At 42.0% G+C, this 21,306-nt stretch overlaps 1 protein-coding gene across 2 annotated transcripts in view; it reads right to left on the reverse strand.

Annotated features, from left to right (window-relative positions):
* The window catches only part of FARSB (phenylalanyl-tRNA synthetase subunit beta), a 74,168-nt gene extending 58,903 nt beyond the window's left edge, over positions 1 to 15,265 (reverse strand). Inside the window, exons 1-6 of one of the 2 annotated variants that reach the window (XM_001495406.6) lie at positions 14,894 to 15,265; positions 8,325 to 8,380; positions 5,261 to 5,415; positions 3,451 to 3,520; positions 2,741 to 2,856; positions 26 to 176 (exon numbers count right to left, since the gene is read on the reverse strand). In XM_001495406.6, coding sequence (XP_001495456.1) covers positions 26 to 176; positions 2,741 to 2,856; positions 3,451 to 3,520; positions 5,261 to 5,415; positions 8,325 to 8,380; positions 14,894 to 14,951 — 606 coding nt within the window. In that variant the 5' untranslated portion in view covers positions 14,952 to 15,265. The remainder of the gene's footprint in view (positions 1 to 25; positions 177 to 2,740; positions 2,857 to 3,450; positions 3,521 to 5,260; positions 5,416 to 8,324; positions 8,381 to 14,893) is intronic. The other variant, XM_070269336.1, reaches the window with a different exon arrangement.
* Positions 15,266 to 21,306: the final 6,041 nt, after the last annotated feature.

Here is a 21,306-nt window from a genome sequence, read left to right on the forward strand (position 1 = left end):
CTGCATAACCTAAAAGAACACTTGCCTTGTATATGTTCATCAGCTCACAGGCTGTATACTCCTTGGTCTTACTCAGAGGCTTGAATTTGATATCTGAAGGTCGCTTCGCAGTAAAAGTAAAGGGGCCGGACAAACTGTCCAAATCATGGGCACCAATTGCAACCAAAGCCCTTTTCCTAAATGTTGAGAGAGAGGAAAAGAGGGAGAGAGACGGAAAAAGAGATTTGCATATTCCAAAGCAGAAATTCAAAAGAATGTAGACAATACGTTTTAAAAATTTTTAAACTCTTTCCTAAAATAGCCTGTTGCTATACGGCAACTTTAGAGAAGTATAAGAAATTCTCACAACCATTAAAAGTAATGAAAAATTATAAAGCTACTTAAAACACATTTACTTCAGTAGCTGAAGTAAATCCCTTCCACTGTGCTTTCCCAAGTACTAGGACATTTTCAAAGTCAACGTTCCCTTTACCTTCTTTTAACCTATTTCTTCTTAGCGTCCATAAATAAACATAACTGTTTTATTAAATTAGAATAAACTACCAAACTGCTGTGATTTTTGGCTTTTCTCTATCTTCCTAAATTTGTCACATAGCTGTATTACTTTAATAATGGAAAAAAATTACTTTTAAGAACTGTGAATTACATTTAACGTTTAATGTATAAGGAAAGTTCAAAGTTTCTTTTGTTCTATAGTTTATCTGCAAAGGACTTAAAAGTAATTTTGGAACTTATAGCAAGTTACAAACTAGGAGGGAAAGAAATCGAAGTCGGGACCTAAAACAGAGCCAGGAATGATGTTAAGAGTAAATGAGAATCTGAAGGCCTACCGCCTTACCATGGAGGGTCACAAATTTGGCACTAAGCTTTCTAACAGACAACTCAAAAAGAGAAACTTGGTCAGAATTTATGGTGTTCTTAAGATTTCTTAAAATTAGGTTTAGATGTGTGTGCATATATATTTGAGTATTTATGCATAACCACATATAAATACCAAGGAGATAAAATGCATCAAGTAATCAAGGATTTTATTAAAGTCCATATTACATGAGCCATGAAACAGTTTTTAAAATTTGTAAGAAGCAAATCTCGGTCAACTTCCAAGACTGCAAAAGTACTATGCTTATTAACATACTTAATACATACGGTTGAACTGAACTGTTGACAAGCAAAAAGGAAGTGCTACTTTACTGAATGAGTTATAGGCTTATGGGCTTATGGAGGATAATAACCCCAGAACTACCATGATTGAAATATACATGGTTCAGTAAGTTCAGATAAATTAACAACTGACAAATCCATAGGTAAGAAAGTCTATGTTTTCTTAGATATTACTACGGGTCCCTTAATCCTAAAATAAAATAGTACTTCATAATGTCACTAAATCTCAACTTCAAACCAATCACAAAAAAGTCAATTCCAAATGAATCAAAGAGTTACACATTTTGAAAAACAAAAGACAAACATACACACACACACACGAAACCATAAAAAGAAAGATATTCAAAGAAAATATGGGAAAGCAACGCTGAAAAACTGGATTAGGATACCCCTTCTTAAGTAAGACACAAAACATAAAAGTCATATAGGAAGACTGATAAGTCCAACTCATAGGTTCAGATCCTGGGCACGGACTTACACCACTTGCCAGCCCTGCTGTGGTGGCAACCCACATATAAAGTAGAGGAAAACTGGCACAGACGTTAGCTCAGGGCAAATCTTTCTCACCAAAAGAAAACAAAAAAAAGAATTGGGAATAACTGTTATTTGGAATCTGAAAAAAAAGTTTCTTTTACCACATGAGCAAAGACTTTTAAGGAAAAAGAGACCTCATGAGCTTAACTACTATTTTTAAACATTTTTCACCCCAGAAAAAAACATCCAGGGTCCTCCTTCAACCCTGTCCCTAGCCCACCCCTTACATACAAGCGTCTTCTAGTCTCCACAGTTTACCAAACTGATTACTAAAAAATAAAATTTTTTTCTATTTTTATTCACAACATATATAACCATTAATCATACCTTTCGAACAGCATGAGATAACTTATGTTGGTAAATTTCAGGACCAACACAAAAAACTTAATATGCTAGCTAAAGCCTGATGTTTCTTATCATCAGTAAAACATAATTCCATTAGGAGTTGTGAAATACTGAAATTAGTTCAAGGACTCCCACTGTTACCTTCCTTAGGAACTATACAGGTTTGAAGATCACTGCACTAAAGGGAGCTGTGGGGGAAACGATGTGTAGTAATATCAAAGATAAAATAAGAAAATCGGTCACTTAAAAGTCTCAAGTTTCATCTGTCAATTTGTAATTATACTCACTCAAAAAGTGAGATCAAGCCAAATTTTTTTATTCCGTTTTTTAAATGATAGGTCATACTTCAAATTACCATGGTTTGATATTTGGTAGTACAATCTACTACTAATGCTTTGAACCAGAAAACAACTAACAAAATCATTGGGACTAGATATTTCTTCACTATACAGTATTCAAAACATATCTCCCATTTCTCCATGCGTACACCATTTACAAGCAGTAACAAACAGCTACCTGATAAAGCAAATTTAAACTCCTATTACTCTCACATATTATTAATTTAGAAATCCTTTGAAAAACATCTGCAGAGGAAGGAGAAAGGAAAGAGGGAGGCAAGGTAGAAGTGGAGAGAGAAAGGAGAGGAGGAGAGGGCAAGGGAGAAGGGAAGGCAAGGAGGAAAGACGCTGCAAGCACAAACCTGCAAATGTTCTGATGTAACTTCTCCTGAAGTTCAATGAAGCTGTCGTAGCGATCTTTAGTAAACTTTATATTTCGGAGAACTGCTGCCACAGCATAAGGGCGTATTTTAGCTGTCTGAAATTCATTATACCATTAGAGATGGCAAATACTAAGGCTTTTCCATGTAATAACATCTTGTAATAGAAAATTAGCTGCACTCTTGACACAGTCACATATTTTCATTCATTCATTCAATCAACAAGTAATAAAATATAGTGGTGACAAGAAAAAGTCATCGTCCTCATGGAATTTACATTTCAGTAAGATTTCTGAAAATTTACTAAATAACTGAGAAAAAATTAATCTTCAAGTAGTTTGCTCACAGTTGGTATTTTTACCAAAAGAACCTCCCTCCAAAAGTGACTCTTACTAAATTTTATTACCATACCATAATTTAAACTATTTTAACTCAAATGTATTTTAAATAAACATTTGGATGTTATTTTCCAAAACTGTTCATGGAAAACAGATGCCTTGTTTCATTTCTTGGTAAAAACAAATAGACAATTTTTAAGAGCTAAAGGCTAAATATACATCCATTTTAGCAAATCATCCAAGAAAAGTACATTTGGCAGAAGGGTCAGGTTTGTTCCTTTTTCCTCCCTACCTTATAGATATACACACAAAAGAGATTTTTTTAAAAAGGAAAATAAGAATGTATCCTTTTACCTCTTCTGTGATGATCAATTTCTGGATTTCTCCATTAGGCATTACCCGTTTATACAGTGGAGCCTTTATCCTAAAATAATATTAAAACAAACTTGCTCATTATTAACCAAAACATTTGATAAACTAACATATCCTATGTAAACTATACATCATATATAATAATTAATATATCCTATACTGTGTATAGAACGTATACGAAATGAACAGAACTAGGACAATGGGTAGAAGTTACAGCAAATCAAATTTTGGCTGAATATTAAAAAAAACAAAACAAACTTTCTAACCTTCAAAGTTGTCCAAAAACGGTAGAGGATGCCTCATGGTCATGAGCTTCCTATCACTGGAGTCTCAGCTAGAAAACCATTAACTAAGCAACCGTATAGGGGGCATTTAAACACCAGCTGAGGGACTGGATTAGATAACCTTTAAATTTTATTCCAACCATTAGATTCTGAGCTTCTAAAAAAAAGGTTTACTAAAAATACAGTCAACTGGGCAATTTGTTAAACCACAGATTCTGATTCAACAGGTCTTGGGTAAAGGCCAAGATTCTGCATTTCTAACTGGCTGGCTCCCAGGTGATGGAAACACTGCTGGTCCATGAACCACACTTTGACTAGCAAAGGTTTTAAGTCACTTTCTTAATTCTGTCTGATCATAACAATCATACAAGCGCCTGTTAAAAATAGTAATTCTAAGGGCCGGCTCTGTGGCCAAGTGGTCAAGTTTGAGCACTCTGCTTCAGCAGCCGAGGGTTTCGCCAGTTTGGAACCTGGGCGCGGACATGGCACCACTCATCAGGCCACACTGAGGCAGCATCCCACATGCCACAACTAGAAGGACCCACAACTAAAAATATACAACTATGTACCAGGAAGCTTTGGGGAGAAAAAGGAAAAAATAAAATCTTAAAAAAATAATAAAATAAAGAAAAAAAGAAAAAAAAGAAATTCTAATCAGGTAGGTTTGGGAAACACAATCTAAGGGATTATTATCCCTGACCCTAAAATATAAGCACCTGATTGTCATGCAGGGAACCAAGTGGGTCAACTCCCAAATTTTAACCACATTAACCAAACACCTCATCATCTCCCTTTCACCACTACCCATCACTCATCACAATTTCAGAGTCTAGCCCACTAGCCAGAGACTCTTATTCTTTTGCAACTGACCACGTAATGTCTAAGTAATCAAAACCTAAAATAATTATTTTTGATAGCTGTTATTGTTGTGCCTCTTGTTCACTTCAATACATTCATTACTTTTTATAATTATTACATGAAGAGTTGGAAAGGGACTTAAAATTCTTCTTCATTACAGATTAAGAGGCTGAAACGAGAGAGGCCAATAAACTTGCCCAAGATCGTACAGCCATCATACGATCTTCAGTTTTCCAGTTAGGAAGCTCCACTCTCAAGCCTCCTTAGAATTCTTAAGAGAATGGCATATAAAGTTTTACCACTTCCACTTTTCCTCCCAACCTTTAACAAATCCAGTGAAGCTTTTATTCCAACTGGATTATGGAGGGAACTTACAGGAACTTTTAAGGAAACTGTTAAGAAGCCATAAAATCATTAACCACTCCAATTTTAAAATATGCTCCCAAAATGAAAGGCTATGACTCAATATTCAGGCCAATTTTCCAACGGCTACAATCTACATGAATGTCACCTGCCCATTGTCCCTCTGTGCAGACCTAAGCTGTGTACCTGTACAACAAGTATTTTTCTAGAAACTAAAAGGGCTGCTGATAATGACAGGCAAAGAAAAACTCAACTTAGCAAAATATTTAATGAATATATTCCCTTACCTTTCTTTGAAGACTTGAAGTCCTCGAACCAATCCTTCCAGACACAGGAGATCATATCTATTGGCAGGGACGTCAATTTTGTAAAGAACAACATCAGAGGCTCCCTCCGCCTTTTTATCACCTTGTTCCTTACTTATAATTTCCTTCTCAGAAGTCTAAAACAAGCCCGAAAAATAAAATAAAACTAAATAAACATAAATTCTTTTAAAAAAGCTGTTCTGAGTCCTATAAAGCAGTAACTACATTATACATGTTTTTCTGTAACAAAACACGGGTTTATTATGTCTGTAACAAAAATAACATGAAAATATTAAATGTTATAATCACAACCAACAAATACTCCATCTTTTGCTGTATTGAGACATCTAGCAACCTCAGTCATTCCAGAACAGCACAAATCCATCTAAAGTAAGGACTGGCAAACTAGGGCCCATTGGCCAAATCATGCCTGCCACCTACTTTTGTAAATAAAGTTTTATTGGAACACAGCCAGGCCCATTCGTTTACATGTTATCTATTACTACTTACAAACTGCAGCAGCTGAGTTGCAACAGAGACTACACAGCCTACAAAGCTTACTACCTGGCCCTTTACAGAAAGTCTGCCCATCCCTAAAAGATCCAAAAGAAAATGAAAACATCACCAAGAATACAAGGCAACAACAAAATGTCAGTGAGTTAAAGCAAAGATGATTCACCAAATAAAACAAAACTTCTTATAAGACAAGACCTCTAAAAGCTAAATCCTGTGGGTACCCAAGTCTAGAAGCAGCTTGAGAATGAAAGTAAGCATATAAAAACAAACAATAAGATTTGAAGGATCATCAGAAGCTATGGTGTAAATGAGAAGAGATTTAGGGACAACAGGAGGCAATCTAGTGACAGTAAAGGTACAGAGCAGCAAGAACGAAGGCTACCAAGAGGGAGAAGAGAGAAGAAACACCAATAGAATAATAATTTTTAACGAGGTGGCAAAAAGCTTAGAATATCCAAATCATTACATTATAGTAGAGAATAACAACAGATTTTCTTAACGATAACCATTGCCCAGAACTTATATTCTATTTCTTATGTTTATTACAGCAGGGAACTGTAAATATGTTTAAGAAATTTTCAATCAAAATGCTCAAAAGTTATATCCCAATTGTTAATGTTACCCTTCAATTATGTGGAAACTCCACTTAATCAGAACTTCCACTATTTCCACCACCAACGACCTGCTAAAATGACTGGTGGATTCCTATCAAAATATGTAATGATACTTGTTTTACATGATGCCCTCCCACTGCCACAATATAAGCTGTTCAAAGTATTGCCCATATACGGAATTATAGTCTACACTTGCACAGCATGCGGAGGAACTCACTTTTGGTCATTAAGCACTATGCGCCCAGGTCACACTTGAGGAACCACAGAGGTCCATACAACGCTGGGACTGTGCAAGGCTGTGCGGGCTCCAAGAAACACCTACGCTGGGCACCTCAAACTTAGGAGGCATATTTTTAAAATTACAGAAAATGAAAAAAGAAAAAAAAAGAAGGAGAAGAGCAGAAAGGGGAGGAGGAGGGGGAGGAAGCAGGAGGGGAGAAAAGAGATGGGGGTGCGAGAGGGACATGAGAAGAGGCAGGAGGAGGAGGAAAAATTAAAATTTAAATAGCGTTCAATCAAAGGAGTCAATAAAATTGGTATTTTTTCATGAAGAAAGATGACCTGCCTTACAGAAGATGCTAGATTTCAGGAGGAATCCATATAAACAGGAGATAATACATAACCAGAGAAATGAAGGCATCTGAATAAACAATGGCCCAATTCCTTTGCAAAAAAGACACAGCAGCTTAAATCTTTCATTTTCAGTATATCAATTCATGTGAAAGACCATATGCAAAGATTGGGGTTGTCAGTCCTAACAAAAATCTTATGGAAATCAAAGACCACAGAAATTTCAGAACCAAGAGGAATCTATAGGGATCATATAATCCAAACCCCTTATTTCACACATGGAAAGGAAGTCCAGAGAGACTAATATACGAGGCCCAGAGAGACAAAGAGATCCCTGGTTACACAGCTAGTAAATGCTGGAGCTCCAACTATTACTCAAATTTTCTGATATCCAGTCCAATGCTCTTAGGTATCACACAGCCTCAAACATAATTTTGAGAACTAATAAAATTATTAATAGCAACTCAATATAAACTACAGAAATCTCAGCCAACTTCTCAAGTATACAGATGTTCATTAATATAAAAAATATCTTTCTGTAACATTAGTAAAGCAGTGGCAAGAAAAACAAGGCAAGACAATGTGCATTTTTTTGTCAGCCTGAAGATATTTTAACCTTATAGCATTATAAAACACTGATTAAATCAAGAAGATAAAAGACTTAGGAAAAATAACACTAATTACCAGAGAAATAATAAATTATCTTTTTAGTTATAAGTACAGTGTCTTTAATGCACAATCATTAGTAATATATTTTGTAAGTAAAGCTATTTTTAAATATTTTAATAATTATACAAAAGACTTCAATAAGACAATGCATCAATCATTTTTATAAGCAATTCTTCAAAAAATAGGAGATCCTGTTACAAGACCAATGTACACAGAAATGGAAGAACGAATTCATGCTGGTTAAACAGACGGAGGAAGTGAAGGAGGGGCAGCCAGCAGCCAAGGAGACCCAGCAACTCTGGGTGAAGCAACGTTTCCACTGCTTCCCAGGTCCCTTTCCATGGCTAACTGGCAAAAAGGCAGCCCACTGGCATTCTGGGGTTACCTGAGATGGTCTATCCATCTCCACAGCACCAGCCTGACAACCTGAGGTGACTGCATGCAGACTAAGGCATGAAGCCTTTTCGAGATTTTAAGCAAAGCACGCTCTTAATCTCAAAGCAAAGATGCTCTTAAAACCAGAGCTTTGTTCCTTAACACAGAGAACACAGAAATCACCTGGCCCACAACCGTAAGGGAACACAGATAGCCATAAGGTAACAAAGATAAAATATAGTAAAACTCTGAAAAAGGAGCCTATATACAGAATATCTGAAAAATAAATATCCAATACATACAATTTCATCAAGTTCCAGACCAAATTCAAAACATAGTTCATCAAATTCTTCGTCAGCTAGGAAAAAAAGAAGAGAGTATTAATTTTAATCCATTCAGCATAAATGAAAATAGTATATAAACTGCACTTTCTTACAGAATCTGTCTTTATTTTATTTTTTGGTGAGGAAGATTGGCCCTGAGCTAACATCTGTTGCCAATCTTCCTCTTTCAGAGAGGGGAACCTGTGAACCTAGGGCCACTGAAGCAGAGCGTGTGAACTTAACCACTATGCCAGTGGGCCGGCCCCTAGCCTGTCTTTAAATATGCAAAGATGCTGTGATGAAAAGAACAATTCCAACTTTAGAGTAACCCTGAGGAATAATACTTCCTAGGTTAACTACAAGACATACCTCCAAGTAAAAAAATGACAGTTCCACTGTCCCTGAACAGTGCTATTGAGAGATTTTGAGAAACAGGCTATTCAAAGCACACCTCAAAGGCACCTTGGAATTACAAGTCAAACAAATTTAATGTTAATTATATGTTTAGTACAGCTAGCATTTTGAAAATGAGTCAAACTTATGATAAAGTTATATTTTTAATATAAGTATGTTCTATAATACATTAGTGCCTATTTTATAATCAATATACACAGTACATTTGTCTATTTTATGACCTCAAACATAATTTTGCTATTCATATGATTATAGATGTTGTGGTTTTACATGTATTATATATGCTTAGTCTGGTCCATAACTTCTTTGAAACAAGAATGTAAATCTTCAAAGCATTTAATATTGACCCCGTTTCTGCAATAATCTGCATTATAGCATGGTTTCCAGGGACACAGAGCAAAAACTCTGGCCTAGGCATTTGCTGTATTTCTGTATAAAATCTGATTTATTATCATAATAAAATGGTTAGGTTTTAAAAAAATAATAAAACATAAAATAAAATAAAATTCTCTGAGGTGGCCTGACAGCTGGCTTTGGGACGAGGCCAACTGGAGTTTGAATTCTGACTACCCCACTACTAGTTCTGAGAGCTTAGCATCTTATGTAAACTTTCTGGTTCCTATGCCTCGTCCATAAAGTGGATCAAAATGCCTCACCCATAAAGTAGCATTTTATAGCCATTTATTTCTAGCACGCAATTGTTGGAAATATTTCAGTGAGCTCCTGCAGACAATGGGCCCAGCACACTGCCCTGAAACCCAGGAGGTCTGCAGCAATTAATGGTTCTCTTCCTTATTTTCAATTTAGATTCTACTTTGGTTTGCTGCTTGATACAGCATTTTCAGGGTTTTCTAGTTACCAAAAATTGAAGACAAACCATCATTACCAGTATACTCTAGTGAAAAGCTGGTCTTAAGATTCCCGATCCTGACACTGAACTTCAATTTAACAAATATTTACTGAGCACCTACTATATGCCAGGCACTGTACTAGGTGCCAGGGCTACAAAGATAAATAAAACGCAACTCCCACCTTAACTACTTCCTACTCTAGCAAAGAAACAAGAGGTGTAAATAGAGTTATGTTAGGTGCAAGGTACATGGGTGGCACAAAAGGAAGTAACCAACCCCACTTAGGATCAGCTAAGGATTCACAGAAAAGATGAGTTCATTAGGCAGGACTGAGAAGAGTGAGACAACAGCACGGCAAATCTGGAAAGCTCAATATGGATGAAGCATAAGGTCCCCGTCAGGAAGAGACAAGACACACCAAGTAGAAAGAAGTCAACTCGACATGCACGGGATTTGCTCTCCCACCTGCCTGCAGGCAACGGGGAGTTACACGGGATTTTCAGCTGGGCAAAGGCATGACTAGATCTGCATTTTAAAGAATGGTGGCAGGGTGGTGGATGGACTGGAGCAGGGAGTCCACTGTTACAGTACGATGGGAGAAACCCAGTGGGGACTTGATTAAAGCAGCAGCAGGATGAGGAAGAAGGAAGAATGTGAGAAATGTTAGAGAGGCAGAAACTGTAAGGTTCAATGACTAAATGGGAGGTGGGAATAGAGAGTGGGAAAGAGGAGTCTAGGAAGACTCCTAGGTCTCTGGTGTGGGTGAACAAGTCGGGGGGAGGTATCATTACCTAGGGCAGGGAATAGAGGCCTCCAATGATCCCTGCTTCCAGGTGTTGAGACCTTCGTGTGAACTGTGTGAAGCAACCACATGAGTGAGCTTGGGAGCATATTCTCCAGCCCAGCCAAGCCTTAAGAGGACGGCAGGCCCAGCTGACAGCTTGACTGCCACCCAGTGAGACACCCAGAGCCAGAAGCACCCAGCTAAGCCACTCCCATCTCTCAAAAACTGTCTGAAATAATAAAAGCTCATTGTTTTACACTCCTAAGAACTGGGGTAATCTGTTACGTAGGAAGAGATAACTAAGAGACTTTAGTCTCTAGAAGTGGAGTGCTGGCGTAACAAAAACCTAACACATGAAGGTGGCTTTGGAATCAGGAAGGTGGGCTTTGAGGAAACTGTAAACAGAAACCTGAAGTGCCTCAAAAAAGCTGTTAAAAGAAGCCTCACAGTCTTTGATAAGGGTGTAGGTGAGGACATGGAGGAAAGTGAGGTAGCGTTATTGGAAACTGGAAGGAGAATCCTTTCTGCGCAGACGCAGAAAGTTCAGCAATGCTGCTGCCTCCAGTGACGTGGACAGTAGAAAACGTACTGGGTGATGTAGTGAAAATTTCCAACCAGTGCTGAAAGTGCTGCCTGGCTTTTTTCTTGTCGCTCATCACATGAGAGAAGAGAGAAACTAAAGGAAAGGCTGCTAAACAAAAAGAAGCCAGGACTTGATGGTTTTAAAAATTCTCAGCCTCTCGAGATGTAAAACAAGGCTAAAATTAAGAAACGACTTCTGAGCAAAGAGCAAACCCAGAGCATTACCAGGAAAACATGGTCCAAAGATGAAATCAAGGGTAAAATCTTCAGACTCAGAAAGATCAAAGGTACTATTCACTCAGACAAAAGGAGCTATAAAGAAATTAAGGGTGTGCCTCACAAATCCATTCCATCACACACTAGAGCTTAATGAAGGGCACTGTAGCAGAAGCTCAAGGTACAGAGCAGCTTGTTTCAGAGACGTGTGGGTGGTGACTTGCCTAATGAAATGGAAACAGTAAAATTCACCAAAGACCCACAGTTTTTTGGGTTTTTTTAAAGATTTTATTTTTTTCCTTTTTCTCCCCAAAGCCCCCTGGTACATAGTTGTATACTCTTAGTTGTGGGTCCTTCTAGTTGTGGCATGTGGGACGCCGCCTCAGTGCGGCTCAATGAGCAGTGCCATGTCCCCGCCCAGGATTCAAACCGATGAAACAGTGGGCCGCCTGCAGCAGAGTGCACGAACTTAACCACTCGGCCACGGGGCCTGCCCCCGACCCACAAAGTTTTTAAAAGAAATACATATGCAGAAAAATTGCCAACTTGAGTTGAAAAGGAGACAGAATAAAATGAAACGAAGCCTGTGAACCTCCAAAGTCTATTGGCAGGAAGTAGACAGAACTAATCAGCTGTAAAGCACCTGCTTTCTTTCACCAAAAAAAAGGGGGGGGTCCACTCAGAGGGTGGAACCAAGAGCCTAGAGGGTAGGGCTGAGAGCCACGGAGAATGACTGCAGGCCTTCAGACCTAATCAAGAATATCTAACATTTGCCAGCTCAATTTCAGAATTGTCATGGACCAACAACTCCTTTGTGTCTCCCATTTTCCCCCCTTTTGAAGCGTAATGCCTATAGTAGTTACGCTATGCCTGTCCCACCATTGTATGTTAGGTGCATGTGGGGCAGACAACCTGTCTCTTTAGTCTCTCAGGCCAAGGGTAACTGTACTCAACAGCTGTACTTAAGGAACTACACCTGAGGGCCCCATCCACACCTGGACCTCATTTAGATGAGATTCCGGGCTATGAGCTGCGGCTGTAATGGGATGACACTCCCGGGGGCCCTGGGAGGGGGTGAGTATATTTTGCATGTGGGAGGAACATGAATCTTTGGAGGCCAGAGGGCAGTCTGTGGCAGTCAGCCTCCAAGAGGGCCTCCTATACCTGCCTCCTGGTGATGTGGATCAAGGCTGCCCCAGGGAGAGAAGCTTAAGGCGTCCTGGCCTACGTGCCGATCTATATGACACAATTCATATCTAAAGTTATACAACCACACAATAACCAGACCCCACCTGCACTGATACCATTTTAATGACTTTTTACATCACCTTTCCTTTGTCTAGTAAAAATAAGTCATGTACCCATGCCTTATAAATTTAGCCCTAACCCTCAACACATTGCAGCTCTTCACTGCCCATGGGTCCTGTCCCCATGCTGTTCTCTGAATAAAAGGAGCACTACTATCAGACCTTGCAAGTCCAAGAAATCTTTCTTCCGACGACTCAGATCGCCAAGCCCGCGTCACTGGTATTCACACCCTGCAGAGTCCCCTCCCACAGTGTGCCAGGATTGGTCTGTAGGACTCAGAATAGGGCAAAGGATGGTATATCACTTCTGAGATGTTATTAAAAACTGCAGCTCTCCTGACTACCTGCTCTATTGAACCTCTTGGTCTACTAATTTTTCGGGGTTTGTATGACATACACAGGTGGCTCCGACAGTACCGCTAGCAATTATGCCAAGGCAGAACAGGACCAGAAGTGAAGAATAGAGACAATAAATCAGTTCATAAGAAAATGAGTGGCAAGAGGAAAACATCTGAACGGAAAGGTGAAAAGAAGGTGGACCAAGGAGACAAAACTGCCCCAGAGGAGCAAACTGACCAAAGTAACAAAAGCAGCCTGAGAAATATCCTTGATAAGCAAAGAGATGGTGAAGGGGAGGACAGTGACAGGTAGACACAACGGAATTTAGGACAAAAAGCAACCCTTGGAAGGACTGAAAAAAAGAAGGAATGGGGACAGAAAACAGCAAAGAGACATTATCCGAAAACAAGAAAAAAAGAGAGACTGAAAAAGGGAAAAAAAGGAAAAAAAAAAAAAAGAGTAGGAAACAAGATGGATTCACACTACTTGGAAACCAGATCCTTCGCAAAACATGCTTTTCCAACTCTGACCTCAACCCAACTGAACAGTCAAAAGGTTGCAAGAAAGAACAGAAGAAATATAAACTAACGATGAGTATTATTTCTGACCTGTCTGAAGCACATCTCAGTAACATCGATCTTTCTGACTGCCATTTCAAAGAGTCAGTAGCTGACAGGTATTTGTGGAAAATCAAGCTTACCTGATCTCTTTCAGTAAGAAAAAAAGGGGAGAAAGGCAGCTAGAGAATATATTCAAACATCAGATGACAGTAAATAGGTTATAAATCTCAACATTTTTTAAAACCTAGATTATTTCTTACTTTGCCAGAATTGGATACTTGGGTGGGAACTGATCATGTCTTGAACAAATATTTGCCACACACAATCTTGTGCAACTCAGGTCTATTGTACACCGTTAGCGAGAATATGGTTTAGAAGAATGAATAAGAAATATAAATAAGCATATTATACAATAAAAAGTGTAAGGAGAGCAGAGTTCAGAGGGCAAGGGTATTACCTCTATTTTCAGGGACCTACGGCTGAACTTGATGGAGAATAACGCTTCAATAATACATAGTATCCAAAAGTGCACCTTTAGAAACGTTTTTAAAAGCTAACTTTATTTTCACAGGAATATCTCATTCAAGAAAGCAGTACCTGTTAAACCAACTAGAGCTTTGTTATCATCTTGAGCTCTAAAGCCAACAACAGCTCTCACCAATTAGTTGCTACAGCCTTTATACAAACTGATAACTACGGGGCGGGGGAGATGTTTCAACTGCTACATCTATATGGTAACTGACAGCTGCACTTAATATTTCCCCCTTACTTTTAATAGTAGTGTTTTTAGAACTGAAGAAGAGATGAAACGTGGCATGAAGACTAAGCCTGCCGGGTAAAGACTCCTTCTCGTCACTGAGGTCTCAGCTCAAATGTTACCGCCCTATCTGATACTGTCCTTGCACAATATCTTTGCTTCCTTGAGAGTATTTAACATCATCCGAAATCATTTTAGTAATGGGCTGGTTAACTATCGTCTGCCCCCCTCCTCAGAACGTGAACGTGGGCCTTCTGTATCCCGTGCACCGCCCAAAGCGCTTAGAACAGCCTAGCACATAACAGGCGCTCGGCAAACACTAATAAAATAAAATCAAGATAGGATGCTGCCCCTCCTCCGCTCACAAGGGGACTTCCCATAGCGCTCTTCTTATTGCACTCAGCCAGCTACACTCGGCGTGCAACCCGGGGCTTCATTCCTCTCTCTCCCCTGGCACCAGGGGCGCAGTAGGAGCTCGATGTGAGACCGCTGACAGAATCACGCGGCGAGCCGGACACACGCAGGTGATGCAAGGGCAGCCGCGGCGATACCGGCTCCGAGAGGTTAGTTACATCAGCTCAGCCAGGCCGCCTCGGCCGTCAGCCCTCCCTAGCCTGACCCCGACCGCCCAAGGCCAAAACCTGCCAGGCAGCATGAACGCTGCCACGATGCCTTTTTGGAAGGGGTCCCAGCCTCCGAGAAAAGGCACAGAGCCCAAGGTCTGGGGCCGGCACTCACTGTAGGTCCGGCCGAGGGCTTTGAAGAGCAGATCGCGCTTCACGCTGACAGTCGGCATGGCGAGTCGGACGCACTGCGCCTGCGCGACGAGCCAGCCCGGGTTCAGCGACCGAAGGATGTAGGACCCGGCCCGACTCGTGCGAGGTGTCTTAAATATCGCCAGTCGGCTTCCAACAGCTTCTCCCCTCGTATTTCATCTGAAGGCAAATAAGTTGCCACTATTAACCTCAGTAAAATCTATCTTGCTTGGGTTAATAATCTACAGGCTGAGAAAGGAGACAGAATTGGATAGAATGGGCTAGCATTTGATGGGCAGTAGAATAAACAGACCGCGAAGGCCCTCACGCCTCAAACGCACTACGAGCGGAGAAAGCCAAATTAGGTGGGCGGGGCCAAAGGAGCGCGCAGAGGGGGCGGGGCCTCGAGGTGGAGACTCGTTCTCTGGAGGCGAAGAGAATGAAAGTGGGCGGGGTCTGAGGCGGCCCGGAGAGGATGTGCGGATCCAAGTAGGGGGAGCGAGAGAAACTGTTAGACCTGTTTCTATTTCGTTCTTTAATCTCATACTCTTCTAAGTGTTATACCTGCGCATTGTTTGAACCTTACGCAGCCCTATAAAGGAGGCATCGTTAGAGATCTCTTCACTGTTTACTCAGTGCTCTCTAGTGGCAGGTGCTCTGCTCAATCGTCTGCCACCGTTAGCAGGAGCATTCCTCCTTATAACAACCCTGAGTGTAACAGGGCGAATATCGGCGCCCAGAGACATCAGGCCCTAATCCCCGGAACCTGAAAATGTTACGTTGGGTGGAAACAGTCTTTGCAGATTAAGTTAAGGATTTCAAGATGGAGACATTATCCTGGATTATCAGGACAGGCCCTAAGTGCAATCACGTGTGTCCTTATAAGAGGGAGACAGAGGGAGGTTTGACAGAGAAACAGATGAGAGGCAATGTAACCACGGAGGTAGAGACGAGTGATGCAGCCACAAACCAAGGAATGCCAGCAGCTACCAGAAACTGAAGAGTAAAGGAAAGATTCTCCCCTTGCCCTCTGGAGCAACCCTATAATGTGTACAGACACTTTGGTTTTGGCCTAGTGGAATTGATTTTGGACTTCTGACCTCCAGGACTGGGAGAGAATAAATTTGTTTGGTTTTTTTTTAAAGATTTTATTTTTTCCTTTTTCTCCCCAAAGCCCCCCGGTACATAGTTGTATATTCTTAGTTGTGGGTCCTTCTAGTTGTGGCATGTGGGACGCCTTCTCAGCATGGCTCGATGAGTGGTGCCATGTCCATGCCCAGGACTGGAACCGACGAACCACTGGGCCGCCTGCAGTGGAGCGTGCAAAGTTAACCACTCGGCCACGGGGCCAGCCCCAGAACAAATTTGTTTTAAGCCACCAAGTTTGTGGTAATTTGTTACAGCAGCCATGGGGAATAAATACACTAGTGTAGGTGCTACTGTTACTCCCGCTTTACAGATGATGAAACTGAGGCACACACTATGAGTCACTCAACTCTCAAGGCAGAATTTGCCCTCATCCTTTCTACTGCACAGTGAGTGAGGGCCTCCAAGGCCATTCAGGTGAGGGAGCAGTACCTGGGTCAAATTTAGACCTCTGCAGCTACAATCAAGTAGTTTTTCACTACATTAGCTTCCCTCCATGGCTGCAGGCAGTCCCTTCCCAGTGCCCAACATAACAGATTGGCAGGGGCCACATCAACGGCAAACCTCTCAAATGCCAAAGAACATTCTCTTCCCCCACATTGATACTCAATGCTCAATTAATGAATAAAGGACTTCTTGAATTATTGCATGATGACCTGCTCTCCTCTGGGCACTCCAAAGTGTTCCGAACCTCTTTCCCCATCTATAAAGTAGGGATAGTAATACACACCTTAGAGAATAATTGTAAGGATTAGTGTTCTACCACATGCCCAGCTGGGTGAGCAGTGTGGGGTTGGTTGCTGAGAGACCAAAGAAATGACCCAGTGACGGCAAACAATACATATGGGTTTATTGGGGTGTTACTTACAGGGAAGATCCAGTAGTGGCTGGCTGGACAGAAATGGACACCACTCCTGCCCCCTGAGAGAAAACTGGCTTATGTAGGCAGTGGAACAAAGGCTGCATGCTCGCCAAGGGGATTGTCCCTGTATGACCTGCATTCCAAGGACTAGAGCTCCCACCCAGAGCACCTCCATGTCTCCTCAGACCTCGAGGGTTTTTGTGCTAACTATCCCACGAGGAAGCACCTGGGTTGGCCAAGCCCAGGACTGTTATCACCGTAAGTGCCAGCATGTAGCCCAGACAAGCAGCCTCAAGGACACATGGTTTTAAAGGGGCATGCCAGCTAGTACCCCTACACTCCAACCCCCAATGTGTCCGAATGGCCCTTGCAATCTCATTGTGTCAGTGTTCCGTGTTTTTCTCTAGTCAGACATAGAGAGGAGCACTGTAGCCTGAGACGACAACAGTAATAGAGAGCACAACGTGAAGTAGAAGAAGTAATAAAAAGGAAAGGACACCAAAGAAAACATGTCATCAGGTGGAGGGGAGTAGAAATGGGAAAGTGGGCAACACTCCTCCACTCTCGCAGGGCTCTCCAGTCACAGGCATTGGCAGCTTGGAGACACCATAGTAACCTCGTGCTTGAAGAGAGAAGCAGCTCGCTGCATACCCAGCAGGTGGAGCGGTTTTGTATGCCAGCAATGTGTGTGTCCATGCAGTGAAAAGGTTGGCAGGCATTGTCCTAAAGACGAAAAGTAAGATGTTTAGAGGGAACTACAACAGGGAAGTCATGACCGTCAGACAAGACACACCAGAGGGAAAAGATGAAAGTGCCTTGGGGAATTGGAGGCGTCGCTGTGATACCCTGTTTTAAGCCTGTCTCCCAAGGGGTTAAGAGACTGTACCAGTGGGGCCCCACCTGCCAGTCCCAGGGCCAAGAGACCATGTGGGTCCCAGTAAGGAGTTTTGTGGCGGAAACGAAAGCAAGTTGTTCTGAGTACCCATCTGTGGTTGTAGCGTGTTTCTTTGATTAGCCCTTGTCTGCAGATGTCCTGTCATATCAGGTCTTTGTGTCGACCTCTGATGTGCACTGGGTCAGGTGCGCCTCTCATGTTCATTCAGTTGACGTATTGTAGTTGTCAGGCATCTTGTCCAGTGGGCTAGTGTCCTGTCTTCTGTCCTCAATTTTTGTTTCAGCAGGCCATTCATATATTCCGTCAGCCCCATGGCCCTGGGGTTGTATGGTAGGTGAAAATGCCAGTGTCTGTCCATTTGATCAGCCCACATCTGTACCTGGTGGCCAGTAAAATGCATGCCCTTGGGAACACTGTCTGTAGCACAGAGGTGTTTTAGGCCTCTTCTGGTGGTGTTTTGTGTGGCCCTAAGCTGGGGTATGCCTGTAGCAGCCCTGTAGCTGTGTCCACACAAGTAAGGACATACTGGCAGCCATCAGAAAGAGGCAAGGGCCCGATGTAGTCCACCTGTGAGTGTCGGGTGGGCTGCTTGCTTCTGGCAATTTGGCCTGTGTCCTGGGGAATGGCCCAGGGTTTCTGTAAGGAAGGAGAGGGCACACCTGACAGACTTGTATCACATTAGCATAGTGCAGAGGGAGGCCCCAGGCCTTGGCAATAGCCCACAGGGTCCTTTATCCTTTGTGTTTCGTCTTTTTCTGTAACTACTCTGTCACTTTTTGGGTTAGCACTTTTTTCAGGAGACAAATCCGAGTTAACTCATTTGTTTGTTGGTTCCCTGGTGGCATTGTCACCTGATGTGTAGACACATGGTACACTGTTAATGTCATTCCCTGGACCCACTGCCATCCTTCTTGGTGTCAGTGGGCCACAAGGGAGCTGGAGGCTTCTTGAAAATCTGAAGACTCAGAGGTTAGCATGGCATCATCCATATAATGAAACAAGGCAACATCAGGGGGTTTTGTCCGCCGGATGGTGTTATAGAAACATTGCCGCAGGGCGGGGTGAGAAGTGATGGCAGTTGTTTTGCTTATTTCCACTCCTGACAGCAAAATGTTTTTTGTTTCTGTAGACCAACCCATTCTTTTTACATGTGGCCTCCAGTCCCCCAAGATCCAAGCCCTCTGCATGGTGCTGCAGGCATGGGTCAAGCTTCTTTGGTCCTTCTTCTAGTTGAGGGGGTTAGGGTGTTCCCAGGCTGTCACTGGGGTCACTGTGAAAGCCAGCAGAACAGCTTTTGGTTGCTTCTATTCCCCCCACCCCACCCGAGGGGTGTTTGTGGCTGCCCTGGGCTGAGGTAGTTGCCATGCAGACTGCTCTTTCCTCTTTTTTTTTTGCTGAGGAAGATTTGCCCTGAGCTAACATCCATCACCAATCTTCCTCTATTTTGTATGTGGGTCACTGCCACAGCATGGCTGACAAATGATGTAGGTCCGTGCCTTGGATCCAAACTCACAAACCTGGGCGACGAAAGTGGAACCCACTGAACTTCACCACTACACCACAGGGCTGGCCCCTAGACTGCTCTTTTTCTGTACTTTGCTCAGGCTCAGTCGTGCCGCTGCCAGAGGGGAGGGAGTGGCAGGGAGTCCTGGCCCCACTCTGCTTCACCTTTGTGCTGGTGCCTAGGTGGCTGGACCATGTACTTAGTGTGCTTTTTCTGTCCCCTACAGGCACTTTTGGCCTATGGCCAGATGTGCTCCTGGCCCGCCTTCACTTTTACTCATGGATTGGAGCCAGTGGCTCTTTTTGTGACTGTCTTATTTTGTTATTGAAATTCGTTTATTTTAATTTTAGTCAACTTGACCATACATAAAACTTTCAGAGTTTTATTTTTACAAACCTTTTGTCACTTGTTTTTAAAATTTAGAATTGGTTTTCTATCTTTTTTTCCCAGGACGTTAGGACAAATTTATTTTTTTTTTAACAAAACACAAAAATGTTTTTATTTTTTCTACCTTTTTCATTGAAAACATACATTTTACTTTTTTATATACAGGCTTTTTTCATGGAAAATTTCTCAGTATGGACAATACATGTTTATAATAAACTCAAGCATCTTTTACTTTCTTTGAGATAAGAAACCAAAGGCAGACAAATCTGTGTTTATTAATTTTTAATACTTTATGTTGTTTGGAAAATGACCTAGACACTCCACAGATTTCTATCATTTATTTAAATTAGTAAATTTTTTTTTTTAGATTGGCACCTGAGCTAACAACTGTTGCCAAGCTTCTTTCTTCTTCTTTGTTTTTTTCCCTGATTTTTCTCCCCAAATCCCCCCAGTACATAGTTGTATACTTTAGTTGTGGGTCCTTCTAGTTGTGGCATGTGGGACGCCACCTCAGTGTGGCCTAATGAGCCGTGCCATGTCCTCACCCAAGATCTGAAATGGCAAAACCCTGGGCCGCCGAAGTGGAGCATGAGAACTTAACCACTCGGCCATGGGGCCAGCCCCAAATTTAGTAAAATTTTAAAGTTTCAAGTGACCAAAAAGATTTTGGGAGCTGTCTTTTAAGTGTTTATACCATCCAATGTAATTAGTGTACCTGAAAACTCGTACTCATTTTTATCTAACTCATTTGTTCCCAACAATTATGTTTAGATTATTCACAAAAACTTTATGTGACATTAAACCAATCAGCCATCATCTTGGGTTGTTTTAAGTACATACACCATAACCCATAATTATTGTTAAAGAGTTCCCCCCCGAAATGTTTATCCTTTTTGTATCTATATAGTTTCCTTGTTCCCCAATCCCACCAGTTCTGCAGCAGTATAATACCTCATGGCAGAATGCCTCTGTCCAACAGGCAGAGGCAGGTCCATGGGATCTACCCCCATGGGCTGGGGCTGGTCAGTCCTCTGCCCTCCCATCAGATTCCTGTAGGCGTGTTGACAGAGCCTGGGGAGTTTTGGCTTGAAGCAGAGGCTCTTTCCTTTTTAGTTTTAATTTTTTTGTCACTGCTTCACCTTCGCCTTAGCTTTCATTTTGATTTCTGTTGTTAAGTGAACAGCTGCAAGGAGGGGCCATCCCACCACAGCAGCTGCCTCCTGGGCTTCTGATTTCTTTCTCTCATCATTTCATCATTTCACATGCCCAGGACTTGCCCTGCCTTCATTGCAAGTCATCCTACGGGGGGGGGGGGGGGGGGGGTGGGGGTGGGGGGGGGCAGAGGCTACCCCATGGCTGTAGCAACAGCTTGGACTTCTCTTATGCCCAGGACTTTCCCATAGGCCCTTTGGCACTTTTGGGGTGTTCCCATACTCATGCAGTGGGTCCCCTCCATCAAGGATGGTGGCGACCAGCCCCCACAGAGAGGATACCAGCCAACCCAGGATTACCCCATGGATTTTCCCTTCTCGTTGCCCATAGTTTTGGTGCTCATGGGGTTTTTCTTGGTCTCCTGGCTGGCTCACCAAGTGTTCCACCAAG

Source organism: Equus caballus, chromosome 6 (genome assembly GCF_041296265.1).
Source record: "Equus caballus isolate H_3958 breed thoroughbred chromosome 6, TB-T2T, whole genome shotgun sequence".
Taxonomy (NCBI): domain Eukaryota; kingdom Metazoa; phylum Chordata; class Mammalia; order Perissodactyla; family Equidae; genus Equus; species Equus caballus.